Genomic DNA, 18,356 nt, shown 5'->3' with positions numbered 1-18,356 from the left:
ATAAGATGTACCTGGACCACATGCAGAATTTCTGATGATGTCCATTAAAAGGCTGTGTGTAATCTCCTTGGCATTGTAATGTGCGTAAGGAATACTGAAGTTTAAAGACTAACAGATAAATAAGGACTATGACATGAAATAGTGAAAAATTAATGACAAGATTATCAACAGAAGCATTGATACAAAGAAAGAGCTAGAATGTAATCTGAGAAAAACCTTGAAATGGAATAATTGTATTCAGCTATGTAAAAGCTCTACATAAGTTGGGGAATGAAGGGGAAGGGTTCCCATCGAGGGCAGGATGGTGCTACTATGTCAACCAGATTCTGAGAATTCTTGTATTTTATTTTAATTGCCCTTCTGTTTAGTGACTTTTTTTCTTCCCCACCACCCCGGTCTCTCCAGTGTGGTACATGTTGTTATCCTCAAAACATTCCAGTCATACTACCTGAAAGAAGCAAATAAGTTTTGGTGTTGTTCGGTTTTTTTTTTTTTTTAAAGCTAAAAATGGAATAACACATTAAATATTCCAAGCCTAAGCACTGGTTGAAATCCTGAAATGTGTTCATCTTCCATCTGGCCAAGCAAAACTGGAAAGGGAGCTGCTTTAGTCTTTGGAGCTGTTCCAGGCTGCTCCTTAACTGCTTGAATGGGTCAGTGTTAAGTTATGTGAAGCACTTTTCTTCCTCTTCTCACCTTTCCACCCTCTCTTTCCTTGAATTGAGAGTACATCAAAATCCATCTGTGTTTCTGTGAAGAATAGCTAAATAAACAACATGATTTTTAACTTCTACGCAATGCTTAGACGATTTGTCTTAACATAGTTTCTCAGTTGCCAGATTTGTGTGAAATGCAGTAAGGTGGGTATTCGTTTCATCTATATTCACTTTTAAGTCTGATTTTCCAGACTAGAGGATGCATGATTAGTGTTAATAGAGGTCAGATCCAGTGTTCTCAGACACACAAAATTAGAATGAAGTCTAGTTCATTTTTCCTTACTCCAGAGTCTTTGATCAAAGCCCTTCCACGTGATCTTAGCAACACTGTTACACCATTCTTTCCTATTTGATGTATTTTAATTACTAGAAAGTAAGGGCTTAGGATGTGGTGTATCTTTATAAGCCATAAAGGACTAAATGTGTTTTCAGTACTAAAACTGTTTATTGTAGTAAAACTAGATGCTAAATTTTCTGACTTAAAATTTTGTATCATCTGAGAATCTCTCTCCTACCCAGGCATGATATTAAAACACTTCTGCATTCTTTTAGAATCCGAAGGTTGTCATCTTTCTTGTCTTTCATGCTTTTCTTTCCCCAGATTACACTTTCCTTACCACATCTCTATTTCCGTAATTACTTTTTGTGTGGGATGTGCTTGGGTGGGTTTTTTATGGACAGCTGGCTAGCAAGGTGCTACATGGCAAACCTGCATAACTGTCTTTATGCAGATTTCTATCTTGGATTATGAATCCACCACTGCACACTCAGGCTACCTTGAACTACCCAGTTTTAACCTTGGGGTAAGAGCCTCTGTGCATGTAGTAGACTGTTACCCTTATGTTCTTGGGTGTAATGGTACCTTGGTGGAAAATGAAAGGCAATCAAGAGTTTAATATCTATTATAAGAGTAGTTCAAAAGAATACATACACATAAATACATCTCTAAAGCCAGAGTACCCTAAATGCAGTCATTCCTGTTTAAAATAGCATTGTGATTGTTTTTGAGATATGTTATAACTCTTCGTCTTAGTTATAGCTCATACCATAACTATGAGAGAGTAGATTTTTGTGAAATATCTTTATTCTAAAAGTGCACTGCAATTGCCATGTCAAGTTCCTCAGCCAGTTCATTTGTAGTTTATATGGAAATACTTGCTCTTTTCTGTCTTAACCAATTTAAGCCTATCTAACGGGTTGGGCTGGTTTTGAACTACAGAAATAAATAAGGCATAACATTGTTAGACATTATCAATAGTAGGATGATTTTTGAAAAGTGCATCAGTACGCATTAATTGTAAACAATAATTTATGCCAAAGTCTTCAGTACTGTAGTACAGTGTCAGAACATTGATTTTTTTTTTTTTCTGAGGATTTTTTTAATGGATTGGAAATTTCCATTAATTCATCAGCATAATCTCTTTTCTGAACATAAGCTATGCTAGTTTCTTGTTAATTTATATATAATCTCTTTCTGCAATGTTGATATTTCTAAATAATTCAAAGAACAGAGTCATCCAAAATGTGGAAATGATTGTAAAATGTCTGTGGAAAGTCAGAATAGTAAATATAATGAGATTTGTTGCCTGGCTTTGAAGTTTGGCACTCTAAAGGATTATATATGGAGGCCAGGTTTTGTATTAGCTTATCAATCAATTGTACATTTAAATCTGAATGAAAAGTGCTCTTGGCAGTTGATCTGACTTAGGATGCTTCAAATGTGTGAAAATACTTTTACTGATAATGGAAATTTCGTGCATTTGTTTGATGGTCAGCCGCATACTCTTGTCTTATGTTTTCTAGCTTTTGTTGAAATCGGACTCCTTTCACAAACTGTGCAAAGTAGTTGGATGAGTTGTGCGTAGGGTTGCTGGAATCATAACTGCACTGTAGCTGTTTGCTTTAAAACTCACTCTTCCATAATCTATATATTTATATATGCATCTGTATTTGTGTGCACACGTGCATGCCCTTTTCTGGGAACGTTCCAGGCTGACTTCCTGTACTAGTTGCTCATATTCGAGGGGATTGTAAAATGTGTTGATTTTTTTTTTCTTTCTTAATAAGGTAATAAAATTCTTCCCACAATTCTTCTGATGTAGTTGTTTAGAAGGAGGTTTGTGGGTGCCCGAATGCTTATTCTTATTTGTGCTGCTGGTAGGTTGATGACAGGTTTGGTAAATTTCTGCGAAAAGTAAGCAGTTGAAAACCAAACAGGAATATTTACATTCAAGTCAATCATGCTGTGCTATTTGGTTGCACTCTGTTAAGTAGGAAAAAACAGTGCAGCTGTTGGTAGATGAGGCGAGGAGGATTAATATTCTTTGTGGTTCAAAAGAGGAACACATTAACATTCAAAGGGATTTAATCCCTGTAACATGCTTCTCCAGGAACCATGCAAGTCCAGAGAGACCAAGTCATGATGTTACAGTGTGGAAGCTGTATTGCCACATGTCAGGTTTTTTTATTTTAAAATCTATTTGTGAAGCACTGAGGACTCTTAACCTCTCCCCAGTTCAGCTACAGCCAGTGTTTTTTGTTTTTTTTTTTCTCCTTACTTCCCTCAGAGAGGTGTTGTTTGTCTCATCTATTTCTCTTTTTTTTTTTTTCTTCCTCTGTAGTAGTGTGAAAAGCATTTGGGGTATTCGGTAATGTCACTTCAGTAGACAGTACAGTGTGCTGAAGAAATTGCCGATTAATTAAAAGAGCAATTTAAGATTAACAAAATCATTATTCACACTTCATTTACTACATTTTACAGTAAAAACTAAATTTGTACCACAGGATTAATTAAAAGTGCAGCAGGGATTGCGTGCGTGTGTGGTGGTGGCGAATTTAACAAACCCACAGATTTTTCTCCAAATAAAATATACTCAGTTTAATAAAAACAACTTGATCACCTTGATAGCTTCCCATGATTTCATTGCTGTATAACAATTCCATTATTAAAATGATGCTGTTGACTTACAGTACTGTTCAAATAATCATATTTTCTGTGAGCGAGATCAGATAGTAAAGCAGTTACATTGTCAGCTAATCTGTTAATGGAGTTTCAATAATGCAGGTGTAACAGGATGTGTGGTGAGAATACACCCAAGAAATAAAAACTGTGTATAGTACCATAAATTTCAAGTCTCACCTTCATTAAAAAAAAGATATTACACAGTTTCTTCATATTTTTCAAACTTTTCCCTTTCTTTTATTAGGCAGTAAATCTATAAAGCCAGTTCATCTTTGTGGCTTGTTACAGGAGAGGCCTTCAAAAAGTGATTTGCTTAGTGGATCCTACCCTAATTGGTTTTACACAGTAGCTTTTAAAATTAGATTCAAGGGTGCTTCCCAGGCTCTGAGAAGACATAGAATATAGGTCACATTGAAGTTCTATTCATTCTTAGGATATACCACGGTGATCAGTATGCACCAGAGCTTAAACAGACTGCGGTTTAGTAGGTGTATCTTGTTCTCGCAACGATAGAAACAAGTATTTCTTTGTGTCTCTGTCTCCTTGTTGCCGTACACATTTTCCTACAGCCTTCGAGGCAATGCCGCCTGCTGTTTAAGGAAGAGGGAATTTACTGGAATGTGTTAGCTACGTGCATTTCTTTTTCTCTTATGAAGTGTAGAAGTTTGGTTAGCAGGTCTTAAGGTGGACACGCGTGATGCAGTTTACCAGCCTTTGTGAAATTGCAGTGGTATTTTGCAGAGCAGACTGCTTGTAAGATTCCCTGCAGGCACTTACTAAGCGAGGTGTTATTGGAAGATTTGTTTAGTGAAGTAAAAGTGAGAGTATATTTTGTTTAGACAATTAACTTGGAAGCATTATAATTTTTATCTCAAATGATTTTGAATGATACTTTGCTAATGTAATTTTTGCAGTGCTTATTTAAAAAAAGATCCTCACTCTGAAATGAGCTGTATAACATTTGCTTAGACTCTGAATCCATGTATCTTTAGTGACACTGTTTACCAGCTAATAATTGGTATAAAACAAATCTTACAAAATCAGAGGAGGCTTGGTATAGTGAGAAATTATGAACTGAGTCAGTGTAGTAGTCTCTGTACGGACAGTTCTTTCAAGTTCCAGTGTTACCAGCCATCATTTTTTACATCAAAAAGAACCATTTACTGTCAAGTCTTGATCGCTTGTAATTTTTATTTTCCCAGGCTGTATATCTGTTTAATACTGATTCAAATGTGGTCATATTTCCACGTGAAATAGCCTTGTGATATTCATTCCAAATAAAAGCCTAAGAACATACTGGGACTATTGATATACTTTTACCTCTGAGACCTTTAAGGAAAGCTTGTTTACGATACGTAGTGGTCTGCTGCTTAATGTGAACAATCACTTCATGCTTTGTCAGCCTCTATCCAAGCTCTTAATTTGCCTTCTGTATTGTAGCTTAGGAAGCTGCCCTCTTGTTGTTGTGGATATAGGTCTTGGTACTCTGATAGGAATAATTTTCACCTTGTATACAAAATGTGCATAAAGTCAGTTAGTGCAATACCCAGTGGATTCCCATTAGTCCACTACTCCACAATGTCTAAGCTCTCTTGCCTGTGCTGAGATTTTCTTTCGGTACCAGGATTAATCTATAGTGTTAATCTCTTCCAATACAAGGATTAATCTATAATGTTAATTTTGCAAATCCCAAATCAGTTGACAATCTCTTCCAAGATTCTTCACTCTGCAGTGTTTCTTTTTACTGGGTGTACTTACACTGCTGGTTTTAGTAGCAGATATGTATTAGATTTTTGGCTGCAAAATTTAGAATTATTTCAGCTGGTGTTTCCTTAGGGGGGAAAAAAAAATAAGGGAGTATAGAATGAAATATTTTCCCTCAGGTCAAAATCATTTCCCTGTCATGGTCGCCAACTGCATCATAGGCTGACTGTAGTTCATAAACATGTAAAGTTGTCTTTGTTGCTACCCTTGTAGATTATTTTAAGAAAGTATTTTTCAGTTTTGTCATAGCAAGAAAATTTCTTGATTTCACTCTGAAGTCTATTCCTAGCTAATGGATACAAATTCTCCTTGTTCTCTAGTTCAATTAACTTTGCTTCTTGCAGAATTTACCCTTCTGATGTGTATATAGAAAGCACTCATATCCTTTTTTTATTCGTTTAGTCTAAATATGCTGGTCTGTCTCAGTCTTGTAAAATAGTCTCTATGTTCTCCTGATGATCCTAATGGTCCTTCATTGCACCTACTGCAGTTTGACTAATCTTTCCTGAAACTGGACTATTCAGTTTGTTTTGGCATGACCGAAGACATGTTGTGCAAACTTGAATGATTTACCAGAATCAAAATAATAATTTTTAAATTAGAAGCAAAATTCAGACGAGTTGATTTGATCAGGCTAGAACACTGTGTTCCAGATGATGTCTTTAGCTGTGTCAAGTATTTCCTTTTTCAGAGGAAATTCCAGCTTAGAGTTACAGTTTGCTTTTCAACAGCTACTTCATAGATAGGTGGTTTAAATCATTCTGTAATATTAGTGCTCTACTCGGATCTTTCTCATGGTTGGTCTGATTCCGTAAGTTTGTGTTCTGAGCACTTTGCTTGGCTGGATGTTGTCTCCTTTGGGTTTCCTTAGAGTCATTCTGTGTTTACAGTAAGGCCTTTGTATTTGCAAAGCTGCTAGCTTCATAGTAACAGATTTCATTAGCAGTGCTTTCAAGAAAATAATAATAAAGAACATCTTTCATCACTTCCAGTGCTCTGGTATGTAAGGTGCTTTTTGGGAAATCCAGTTTCAGTTTGAAATTACAGTATAAAAGATAAAAAGAAATTTGTGGAGTCTATTATACATTTGGTTTTAGAAGTTGTAGAGTTAGCTTACAACATTCTGATGACTTTACAATTTTAGATAGATGAATGACCAGCAGGTTTTGAGTAGCATTTGTCAGTAATATACCAAATGATGAGTCACTTGTGTTTGCTAAGAATCACTGCTATTTTTCTCAAAGCATTTTGAATTTCCTAACATTGTATTATTAGTTGATAAACTGACAGCTTAAAGTATAGGCCAGTTAGTTAGCAAAACTAGTATCAGTAAGTATTATCAATAACATTAATCAGGTTATTGATGTAAAAGTGTATTGAGTCATTCCACTTTCACAAGGATTAGAATATCTCTGGATTTTTTTGGCTCACTTGTGGAGGTTTTAATGTGATTATTCTTTGTAACTACTAGAGCTTTGTCCTTAGCCTATTACCCCCTGTCATAGGAAATAGAGTTTTTATATGCTTCCTAAGTTAAATGTTGTCAGAAAGTACAAATCCAGACTTCAGCAACCAAGTATCATCTGAATCCAGAAGGATTTTATTGAGATCCACAGCTGGGATTTTTTGGTTTCGTTTGTTTGTTGTGGTCTTGGTTTCTTTTTTTTTAAACTGTAGTCTTGAAGCTTGCCTGTGCTGTACAAACATCATATGGAGAACCTGAGCGACCAGGTTTTTTTACTGGGTTACGCTCTGTGATCCTCGCTTGTAATATTACAAGCAATTCATCATTTCGGAAACACAGTTAAAATACTGTCATTCACTGCAGAACTCATTTAATTAAATTTGTGCTGAACAGCTTATGCTTTTAATGCAATATCTGACAATATATTGTATTGGCAAATAATTCTTTCTTTTATGATGTCTGCTAATATTTAGCAAATCTTCATCAGTACAGTGTAATAGTACATTTTCTGTATCTGCTGTAAACCCATAAATTCAGTAATGTCTGCAGATCAGCTGGTCATTTTCTATGAATTACTGACTCTCTGGGATGAGTTAATAATTTAAGACATCACCTAGCAGTCTACCTCAGCCAGCCATTCATTCTAAAGAAGTATCAAGCAAACATGGATAATGTAGGGTAAAATACTGTAAAATATATTAAATTTTCAGCTTATAATAGCTCTCAGAAGCATTTAGCGTGACGTTTGTGTGTATGCAAACAGTGTATTAGGGTGTTCCTAAATTTCAGGGGGAAAAGAAGATAAATACGGTATGGGAAAACAGTTGTACTGAAAAGGAGACTTTTCAGAAAACTTTCAAACTTGGTTGGTTTTTTTTACTCTTTGTAATGTGATCTCAGTGTAAAGTTCTTTTTTTGCAACTGGTCTAGTAGAAGTACAAATGTAGATAATGTATCTTCTGATTTTTTTTTTTAAACTGTCAAAGACAGGAGTAATGGAAATCCTAATATTAGTATCATTCAATAATATAAATACAAATGCATTTAATTTTCATTTTCTGTACAAGCATGTTCTAAAGAAATTTTCCTTTAGCCAGGTCAAGGAGAATCCCTTTTTCAGTGCACACTTGAGCAGTTATTTGTCATGTTCTAGAGTGTTAGCTTTTTTAGTGTCTGAAGAGAAAGTGTAATTTTGAGATAGTCTTACCAAGTGATGAGCTCAGGATGTTTATTTCAGGAATTCAAAGGATCATCTCTGCCTTTCCTTAAGTAATATGATCAGTTCATTCTGAAATTGTTAGAAATTTGGTGTATATCTGTCGCCAATTAAGACCTCTGTTAGTAATCAGCATTATGCAGAATACATCGTAAGTTGTATGTAGTTGATCCAATAGCATCACTAGTAGCATGATTATGAAGGAAGGGTAAATTTTTTCTAAATAAATTGCATGAAATATTTGTGTAAGGAGATTAAGTGTAGGCCATGGTATGCTTTACAGAAAATCATCTAATACATAAAAAATCTTTCCTTGCTTATTTCTCATGCAGTGAAGTGGATTGCACCCACCATCAGAATGAAGCCAAAACAAATTGTTCTAGGGCACTGTGTTTTTTTAGACAGAGATCTGTTAGAACTGTTGGTGCCACCACCCATTGCTTGTCACAGAGGTAGGAGGAAGCAATTCTACTCCTGTACTGTTTCATGTTTATAAAACATTACTTGTTTTATGGGGCCAAACTAGTTTGTGCAGAGATATTAAGATTTCCTATATTTACTGGGACCTCGTCTTCAGCGGGTTTAATCCTCAGTAGCACTGTGACCAGACTGACTGATTACTCACAAGAAGAGTGCCATAATTAATGTATATTTCAAGCATTTTTGTATATATTTAACAGAATATGCTAATCATGTAATCTTTGTATTGAGGAGAGTATTTATGTGCTGAACACTATAGGGGCTAGTTTGTTTTACAGTTAAATCTGAATGTATAGATTCCTTTTTCACAAAGCATATATTAAAAACAGTAATTTGGTAGTCCAGTGATGCTTGACTGAACAAGCCTTAAAGCCTTACATGTGAATTTACTAACTTTCTCACAATGGCCCTGGGTGCCCAGTGCAAAAAAAGGACTACGTCAGGATGTGTATCTTGAAATCTGTATAAATAGATCTTACAGGAAGTAAAAGAACTCTCCTGTGTCTCATTCCTGCCTTCTACTCTGAGGACATTTGCTGCTACTTATGTAAATGTATTGAGCTGGTTTTACAGAATGATTCAATAAGGCATTCCCATTTTACTTACAGAAACTAGAGTAAATGCTTTTAGAGTAGTTATTTTATTTTTTCAGAAAAGTAACCCCTTGTTATAGTGCAGCAACTCTTCAAACTCCTTGTTTGAAGCAATGTCTTATCCTTAATGCACATATTTATTATATTTATGTTGACTCTAAACATAGAATTTAGAAAATACTTTTCAAAAGTCAATTCAGAATCTTAGCCTGTCTTGTACTAGACTGTGATAGCTTTGTACTCATTCTGTCTCCACTTTTTCACAGAGACAATGAAAGTAAACAACAGAGCAAGTCTGTAAAACTGAACTAAAATGCAAAGCATGTCTGCATAGGCAGTGAGGTGCAGTGGTTACTATGGAGCCAACAAACTCAGCTTCCAAATACCAGTCTTGGCTTTCTTAAATTATATGTCCTTCATCCAGTGCTACATTATTTTCTTAACAAAGTTTAGCATCATTTAAGTGTAACTGTGTAGCACACAGGATGTTACACACAACCATTACAAGGCACAGCTGGAGTCTGACAAAATTAGGAAATGCAATGATAGTCTATGAATATACAGAGTATTCTGAACTGTTAGAAACAACTACTCATGGTTCAAACTGATTTTTTATTTTAATATCATAATTTTAAAAAACTGTTTGCAAAGTATCCACTTAAATATGTGAGTGGTGACTTTATGCACATTCACAATAATTATTTAAATGGGACAAGATTTTCAGAAGGGCCTGTGCTACCAGGCTCCTATGTGGCCTGGAGCACTTTCTTTGAGACTTTCCAATGTATCTTCCTTCTGACTGTAGAATTTGTCCCCATCTGTTTCATGTTAAGCAGGCCTTTCTTTGTCCCTAGAACTGAGCAGGGAGGGTATCTTCAGCAGAGAGTTTTCACTGGAGTATATACCTACAAAAGGTGCATTTTTTCTGCTTTAAATAATTTATGATCTCGTGATCAAATCATTTTGTAACTGTCAAAAAACTTATAGAAAGTACTAGCTATGGCTCTAGACTTCTGGCTAATGACCAGCAAGCCCTAAAAATATGGTTACAGTTGTATGGGGAAATTTTTTTAAAAATCTGTAAGAAAAAGATTTAAATGAGTTCATTTGGGAATTATCTGATGAAATGTTAAACAAAACATAACAGTTGAACAGGTGCCACTTGGAAAGCCTCTGGCAAAAGATTTGAAGTAATGTCCCAGTCCCTGAGTTCACTGCTTTGCTATCACTAACAAGCTTTTATTTATTAAACTCCATTTTAAGGTAAATTTATTTGATTACTTCCATTATTTTCATTAGAAATTTTTAAAAAGCCTTCTTCCCCACTGTTTACTTGGATGATGACACGAGGAAGGTTACACACTTTTTCAGCACTTACTTGCATTGACATTCCTACATTTCGTGTTGGGTATATGGCCAGCAAATTAAATTGACTCAAGTGTGGAGTGGTTTTGCAAAGTTCAGTGTATAAAGAAGCTTCTAGTACTTGCCCAGTAGAACCCAAAAGGGAAAGGGTGACTCATGTATGTTTGAGCAATGAAAAAGGGAATTTGCCATTGGATTGAGAACTGGCTGAATGAGAAGAGATGGTAAAATACAGGGAAGGCCAGACAATCTAAGAATGGGAGAACAAAGGGAACAAGGGGGCTCTGCTCTGGCCATTTGCCTGGCATTGAGTCCTGAATCAGCACTCGGGACAGTTGCGTATTTTTGTGGACGTTGGTCAGCAGTTCAATCATTTGAAGAGTTCCTGTAAGTTACCCTTTCAATTACAGATTCCAAGGTATGAGTTGCACAAGACTTAGACTGGACTGTCAAAGTTCAATTTCAGGTAAAGAATGGCTTTGAAAATGTGATTTCATTTTGCGACTAAAATGATGTGTGTCTATGATTCATATAGTATCTCTTCAGATAGATTAGAACCTGGGAAAACTGGAGAACAGGGCCTTAGGGGCTCGTCTGGTCCAGCTTTGCGTTCAAAGCAGGATAAACCTCAGTTTGGTCAAGTTGCTCAAGGCTTTGCCCAGTTGAGTTTTGAAAATATCCAAGGACTATGTTTCCACAGCTTCTCTGGTGGTTCTGCACTCTTTGAAAGAGCCTGTCTGTGGCTTCTCTCCTTTACACAGTGAGAGACTGTTAGTAGATTCCTCCTTGGTGTTCAAGTTTTCCAGGTTATGCAAACCCAGTTGTCTGCATCTGTTCTCATAAGTTATGTGTTTCAGCTCCCAAACCATCTTAGTGGTTCTTTACTGTACGTATTCCAGTTTTTCAGTGCCTTGTAACTGGATGTCCAAGCCTTACACATTGGTCCCAGTTTGACCTCGTGAGTACTGAATAAGAGGGGATAATCACTTCACTTGGTTTTGCTTTTAGCCCAAGTGTATGTTGATAATCTAGTAGTTTATCTGATATACTGTTCATATTGTCTCTCTTTTTCTGTGTGCACACAGTACCATACCATAGCAATATATCTATCTTGTAAAATCTATCTCGTATAGATGAAAGGAGGGACATTTGAAGACATTTCAGTCTGTCAAAAAGGAACTGATTAATTTATTAGGAACTGAGAAGGTTTAGAGCCATGAATTATGTCAGTGTTGCTTTGTAGAGTTTGAATTGCATTTGAAGCTTATAGTATTATTTAAAATATAACTTAATATCAACAAGATTTTTACACTACTGTATGTTTTATAAAGGTCCTTTTTTGTTTGTATTATTTTGTTTATACAAAGCATTTAGGAGACCAGAACTGTGCTATTCTAGTACAGGTCTGTGAAATACATGCTTTTCAATTATAAATTATGTTCTGAAAATACATTCCATAAAATAGATAATGGGCACAAAGAATGCAACAATATTCATACACTTTGAAGGCTGTATTCTGTCAGTGCATTTTGCACATCTTGCTAATGTTGGAATTTACTGATCACTATACTTACAATTGTTCTAAAATGCGTTACTGTGTAAATACAATTTTATTCATGGAAAGTCAGACACCCCATAGAGTATGCAGTGCAGCTTGTCCCTTGTATACCTAGTTTCCCTGATCTCTTCAGCGATTGTCATATTTTTCCCCTTAACACATCACAACTATCCACTTGGCTGTATTTCTAAAAAGTATCTACTAGTGTTTGCTTTTGGTTGTTCCCCATCCATGACGGTCTTTCAGTCCATGGCCTGAATCAGTAAATTTAGTTGTTTGGGTTAAACTTTTCTGGATTACTGTTCTTGGTTTTTCATTCTTCCTTCCTAGTACCATTGTACTAACAGAAAAATTTAAATTTAAGCTTGAGAGATTGTGGATCAAAGACCAGAGATTGTACCACGAAAGCGGAACTTTTGAAGTTGTATGGGCTCGTGAAATGAATGACCGCCTTCTGAAAATAGAGACAAGCAAGAATTCACATTTCGGCCAACAGGCATCTCTGTACCATTTTATCAGATAAACTGGCCGTGTTTACTTGCATTTTTTCTAAATGCATGGAACTTGAAAGTGACAAGAGAACTCATAGAAACTAATATGGAAGAGGAAACTATTGTGTTAGTGACCAAGACATTCCACGCTACTAGCAATCATTCAGTCTTTTGGTTATACTGCATTTTGCTTAATGCATTTTTATAAACCTCTATTAAAAGCTGAGTACAATAAAAACATTTAAATTGGTAAGTTACAATTTAGATTAGTTTTTATAATATAACTATAGAATGAATACCTTCAACAGAATCAGGAAAAAAAATTAAGATACCAAATTTAGCAGTTCTCCAAAACGAATTGACAGGCTAAATACGTAGGAATTCAGACCAAGGATCAATGAAGATAGTTGTAATCTCAGTATATCTTATATACAGAAGTTGATCACTTGGAATCGTATTCAAGTGTCTCAAGGATAAGAAAGACGAAGGATATGTCATGATTTCTTAAAATTCCTATTTTAAAAATTTAGATCTGACTTTCATATTTCTGTATTGTTAGTTTAATATATTTCTTGGGAAGGACTTTTTGTCAGGTTTTATGAAGATAGAGGAATTCTTCAGAAACAGAAAGGTTAAATTCTATTTTTTAATCTTAGAATTGGAAAGTTCTTTGTTGTCTACAGTTTTCTTGGAAGTCACATACATGTGAAATCATTTCAACTAATCATGGAATCATAGAATCATATTGTGGAGTTGTAGAATACCGGGTTGGAAGGGACCTCAAGGATCATCTGGTCCAACCTTTCTTGGGAAGAGCACAGTCTAGATGAGATCCCAGCACCCTGTCCAGCTGAACCTTAAAAGCCTCCAATGTTGGGGATTCCACCACTTCCCTGTGGAGATTATTCCAATGGCTGATTGTTCTTGTGAAAAATTTTCCTCTTGTATCCAATCAGAATCTCTTCTGGAGTAACTTGTACCTATTACCCCTTGTCTTTTCTGTGTGACTCCTTGTAAAAAGGGGTCTTTTTTGTAGCAACCCTTTAAATACTAGAATATGGAGATAAGGTCTCCCCTAAGCCTTCTTTTCTCTCAGACTGCCCTCATATGTCAGGCTTCCCAGTCCTTGGTTGTCTTTGTGGCCCTTCTCCGAACTCTCTCTAGCCTGTCCTCATCTTCTTGTACAGCAGAGAGAATATTTAAATACAGAAAGCGTTTCACAGAGCTGTTAGTTATCATCACAGTACTCATTTGGTATGTGTATATATGTGTACTTTACCTTTCTTAAATCTTTTATTTCTCAATATTAACAACAACATTGTAGTATTCTAGCATTACATGCCCCCTAGCTTTTTGTATTGCTAATTTTCCCATGGTGAAGCAATCATCCACCCATCAGTGGAAATTATTTCGTAAGCATGTTTTTAATCTGGGATTTAAAGAAAAAAGTAAGGACCACAAAGATAACTACTAAGATTTTAGATTAAGATTCATGGGGAATTATATCAAGGACAAAAGCATCCTTGTATTTAGTTTTCTGTGTAGAGGCTAATTTAAACATAAGCAAAGGATATTAGGCACTGAAGAGACATTCATTTTAGCAGTGTTTTGAGCAAAGAGGACAGTATCCAGAGGGAGTTCAAAGAGCTTTTTGTAGGTTGAAATGAAAGCTTAATTAAAAAAAGCCTCAGAAAACTCAGCTCAATAATCTGCTTTTACTTCTTTGTCTAGCATAGCTGTAGTTAAAAGAAGTTTCTGTAAAATGTTGATCGACTCCAAAACATTTTTTTATTTGAAGCTATTCCTGAGTAGAAGGGGGTTTTTTATTATTGTTCTTGTTCAGGTACGGGATAGAGGGAGTTCAGGGAGCTTTTGTATAATGCTTATTGTAGTCAATGTTCTTTTTATATTTTATATGTTTTCTTTGTGTAGATTTCAGATGGCTATAAAGACCTTGGTCTATGCTATTGATAATGTTTTCATATTAAGTTTTGCCTTTTTACCTGTTTTTTTTAAGGCATTCCCAATATACAAAGTGCTGTTGAATTCAAAGTCCAAAATAATCTGTTTCTTAGTTGGAGTAAAGATAATTTTCCTTCCAAGAAGTGCTGAACATATTTTCTGAGATTTGCTGGATTCAAAGCTCCTTGACTGAACCCTTCTCAGACTTATTGTCAGTCATACTGATTCTTATTAGAGCTCAAGCAACTTAGAGATTTCTCAAGTGCATTGATGACAACTTCCTGGCATAGTTGATGGAGGAACCAACAAGGAAAAGTGTTTTGCTGGACCATGTCAGCAACATGAAAGTTGAAGAAAGCTTTGGCTACAGTGACCATGAGATGGTGGAGTTAAAGATCCTAAGAGAGGGGAGCAGGGAAAACAGCAGGACTACACCCCTGGTTTTCAGGAGAGTAAGCTACATCATCTTTGGAGCTCTGCTTGGAAGAATCCCATGGGCTATGGGCTTGAAGAGACAAGAGGTCCAGGAGAACTGACTGATAATCGGTGATCACTTCTTCCAAGTCCAAGAAAGGACCATCCCAACAAGTACAAAATGAAGCAAAGGTGGCAGGCATGGATTAGCAAGGAGGCCTTCCATGTTTGAACTCAGACATAAGAAGGAAGTATACAAAAGGCTGAAGCAGGATCAGGTGACCCAGAAGGAGTATAGAGCTCCTGTCTTGTCTTGCAAATATGAGGTTAGGAAAGTAAAAGCCAGCCTGGAGTTAAATCTGGAGAGATATGAGAAGGACCTTAACAAAGAATTCTCCAGGTACAGAAACAGCAAAAGGAAGACTGGGAAGATGGGGCAGGGGAACTGGTGACAAATGCCATGGAAAAGGCCAAGATGCATAATGCTGCCTTTGTCTCAGTCTTTAGAAGCAAAAACAGCTTTCAGAAACCTCAGGCCTCTGATGGTAAAAAGTCTGGTGCAAGGAGGACTGAAACTTGGTGGAGGAGAGCCAAGTTAGGGAGCAGTTAGCATGGATTTACAAAAGGGAACTCAAGACAGACCAACCTGGTAGCCTTTGTCAACAAGGTGACTAGGTTGGTGGGCAAGTAGAAAGCAGTGGATGTTTACCTCAACTTTAGTAAAGCCTTTGACATTTATCTCCCATAACATCATAGACAAACTGACAAAGTATGGGTTGGATAAATAGGCGGTGAGGTGGATTGCAAACTAGCTGAAAGACCAGACCCGGAGAGTTGGGATCAGTGTCACAAAGTCCAGTTGAAAGCAACTCACTAGAGGTGTACTCCAGGAGTCAGTACTGGGGCCAATACCATTTAACATCTTCATTGATGACCTGGATGATGGGATAGAGTGCACCTGCAGGAAGTTTGCAGATCATACAAACCTTGGGGGAGCAGCTGGTGCTCAAGATGGTTGGACCACCACTCAAAGGGACCTCAACAAGTTGGAGAATTCTCCTGAAGTTCAGCAAGGAGAAAGGCAGAATCCTGCATCTTCAGAGGAATAACCCCATGTGCCAACCTACACCCAAGACTGACTTGGTTGTGAAGCAGCTTGGCAGCTTGTGGACAGCAAGCTGAACGTGAGCCAGCAATGCACCCTTGTGGCAAAAAAGGCCAACAGCATCCTGGGCTGCATTGAGGACTGTGTTGCCAGCAGGTCAAGGGAGATGATCCTTTGTCTCTGCACTGCTGAGGCTGCATCTGGATTACTATGTCCACCTCCCTAGTACAAGAGAGACATGAGCATACTGGAGTGAGTCTGTTGCAGAGCCACAAAGATGACTTAAGGGACTGGAGCGTTTTTCATATGAGGAGAGACTGAGACAGCTGGGACTGTTCAGCCTAGAGAAGAGGAAGCTCAGGGGGATCTCATCAATGCATATGAACAAAGGATGGGAGGGAATGAATGTGAGGGAGCCATACTCCTCCCAGTAGTGCTCACTGACAAGACAAAAGACGATGGCACAAATGGAAACACATGACATTCCATCTCAACACAAGAAAATCTTTTTACTGTGAGGGTGGTCAAACATTGGAGCAGGTTACCCAGAGAGGTTTTGGAGACTGTAGAAATACACAAAACCTGACTGAACATAGCCTTGGACAACATGATCTAGATGACCCTGCTTGAGCAGGAGTTGGACCAAATGAGCTCAACAGTACCTTCCAACTTAAGTGGATTTAAGACTTGGAAAATCACAGAATCAGGCTATAGAATTCTGTGTAATGACTGTGGTTATAAAGTAGCTTTGGCCAACCCTAGCTCTTGTGGTTTGTTTTTTTTTTTAATTTCATAATCTGCAAGTAGTGATTTGGACTTTGTTACAGAATATATCCTTGTAATACCAATAATAAACATTTTGAGATGCAGATGTTGTGATTGTTGAAGAAATTGTCAGTTATGCATCCCTGCTCACATAAAAGATCTGCAGAAGACAGAGACATAACTCGCACAGATACTCCAGTGAATGCTGCTGTTTCAGCCGACATCATCTATACAGTGCTCGCAACTGCAGAGCTGACCACAGACCCAGAGCTGTTCTGTCAGTGTACATGAGCCCAGGAAGCCGAGATACGCAGCTGCTGCATAGCTCAAACAGAACAGTTGCACAAAAGATGGAAATTAATGCTCGTTTGATTTAATTTATTCTGAACATTAGTGCTATGCTAGTTTAGTTCATAACTGCAGTTTCTTTTATGACCGTATGTTTTGTGTAGTACTAACATTTGTATTTATTTTTAATTTACAGGATGGAGGTCTGCTTCTAAATAATCCTTCTGCGCTGGCAGTTCATGAGTGCAAGTGTCTTTGGCCAAATGTCCCGTTGCAGTGTCTGGTATCGCTGGGCACTGGTCGATATGAAAGCGAGGGAAAGACCAATGTCACGTACACCAGTTTGAAAGCCAAACTCACAAATGTTATCAGCAGTGCCACTGATACAGAAGGTTGGTGTCTTAAGATACATTTGTATTGTGACTGTCTTCAGTTTTTTTATGTTTCTTAGAACTTTATTTCCAATCCACAACCTTCTGTCGTTGCCATTCTCTTCTCTACCCACTCCACTGAAACTATTTGAAACGTGTCTCCTTGTAGCTCATTATGTATAGCTGGTTTTCTAGTGCCAGTGTTACAGGTGTTCTGGAGATGATCGTATGGATGCATTTCTTAGCCTTATTTCTGTGAATCTTCATCTTAACTACATCGTGGCTAAGATCTTTTACTTTGTGAGTTTTCAGCTGTTAATGTGAGGTTGATGTAGGTGTACTAAAGGTAAAAGATATCTTAAAATTTATTGGAATGACAGTGATAATCCAAGAGGATTTACACAAAGTGATATATTTTAATTTGTGCTTCAGGATAAAAGTGTACTCAGGAATTCATCTTAATAGACAAATCATGTTTTCTTATATTTGGGTTGTTTTTTCCTGTAAACAGAAATGCTTAATAGTTAATATAGAACATTGACTGGATTTCAAGAGCTTCAGGAAAAGTATTTTAGTTCTGTTCTTTTCTGTATGTGCTTTTATACATGCTCTTTTCCAAGGACTAGAGTGTATCTGCCAATGGTCATGACTTCCATTGCTGTCAGGAGTAGCCAAGCGTGTGTTTTCCAAAGTAAACTCTGTTCCTAGGATGCGAGTACGCTGGAACTCTTTCACAAGCAGTTTACATCTGCTTTGTTTTTATAAACAGGAGATCCTGATATGCAGATGCTCCCCCCCCCCCCACCCAACAAGCAACAAACACTATCAACAAAAGCAACAG

At 36.9% G+C, this 18,356-nt stretch overlaps 1 protein-coding gene across 1 annotated transcript in view; it reads left to right on the top strand.

The window, feature by feature from the left end:
• The window catches only part of PNPLA8 (patatin-like phospholipase domain containing 8), a 37,956-nt gene that overhangs the window by 17,851 nt on the left and 1,749 nt on the right, over positions 1-18,356 (top strand). The window contains exon 8 of the mRNA XM_010144624.1: positions 17,341-17,536. Coding sequence (XP_010142926.1) covers positions 17,341-17,536 — 196 coding nt within the window. The remainder of the gene's footprint in view (positions 1-17,340; positions 17,537-18,356) is intronic.

Source organism: Buceros rhinoceros, unplaced genomic scaffold (assembly GCF_000710305.1).
Source record: "Buceros rhinoceros silvestris isolate BGI_N320 unplaced genomic scaffold, ASM71030v1 scaffold21031, whole genome shotgun sequence".
In the NCBI taxonomy this organism is placed as follows: domain Eukaryota; kingdom Metazoa; phylum Chordata; class Aves; order Bucerotiformes; family Bucerotidae; genus Buceros; species Buceros rhinoceros.
The sequence above is the reverse complement of the archived record's forward strand: the minus strand, read 5'-3'. Positions and strand labels throughout refer to the sequence as shown.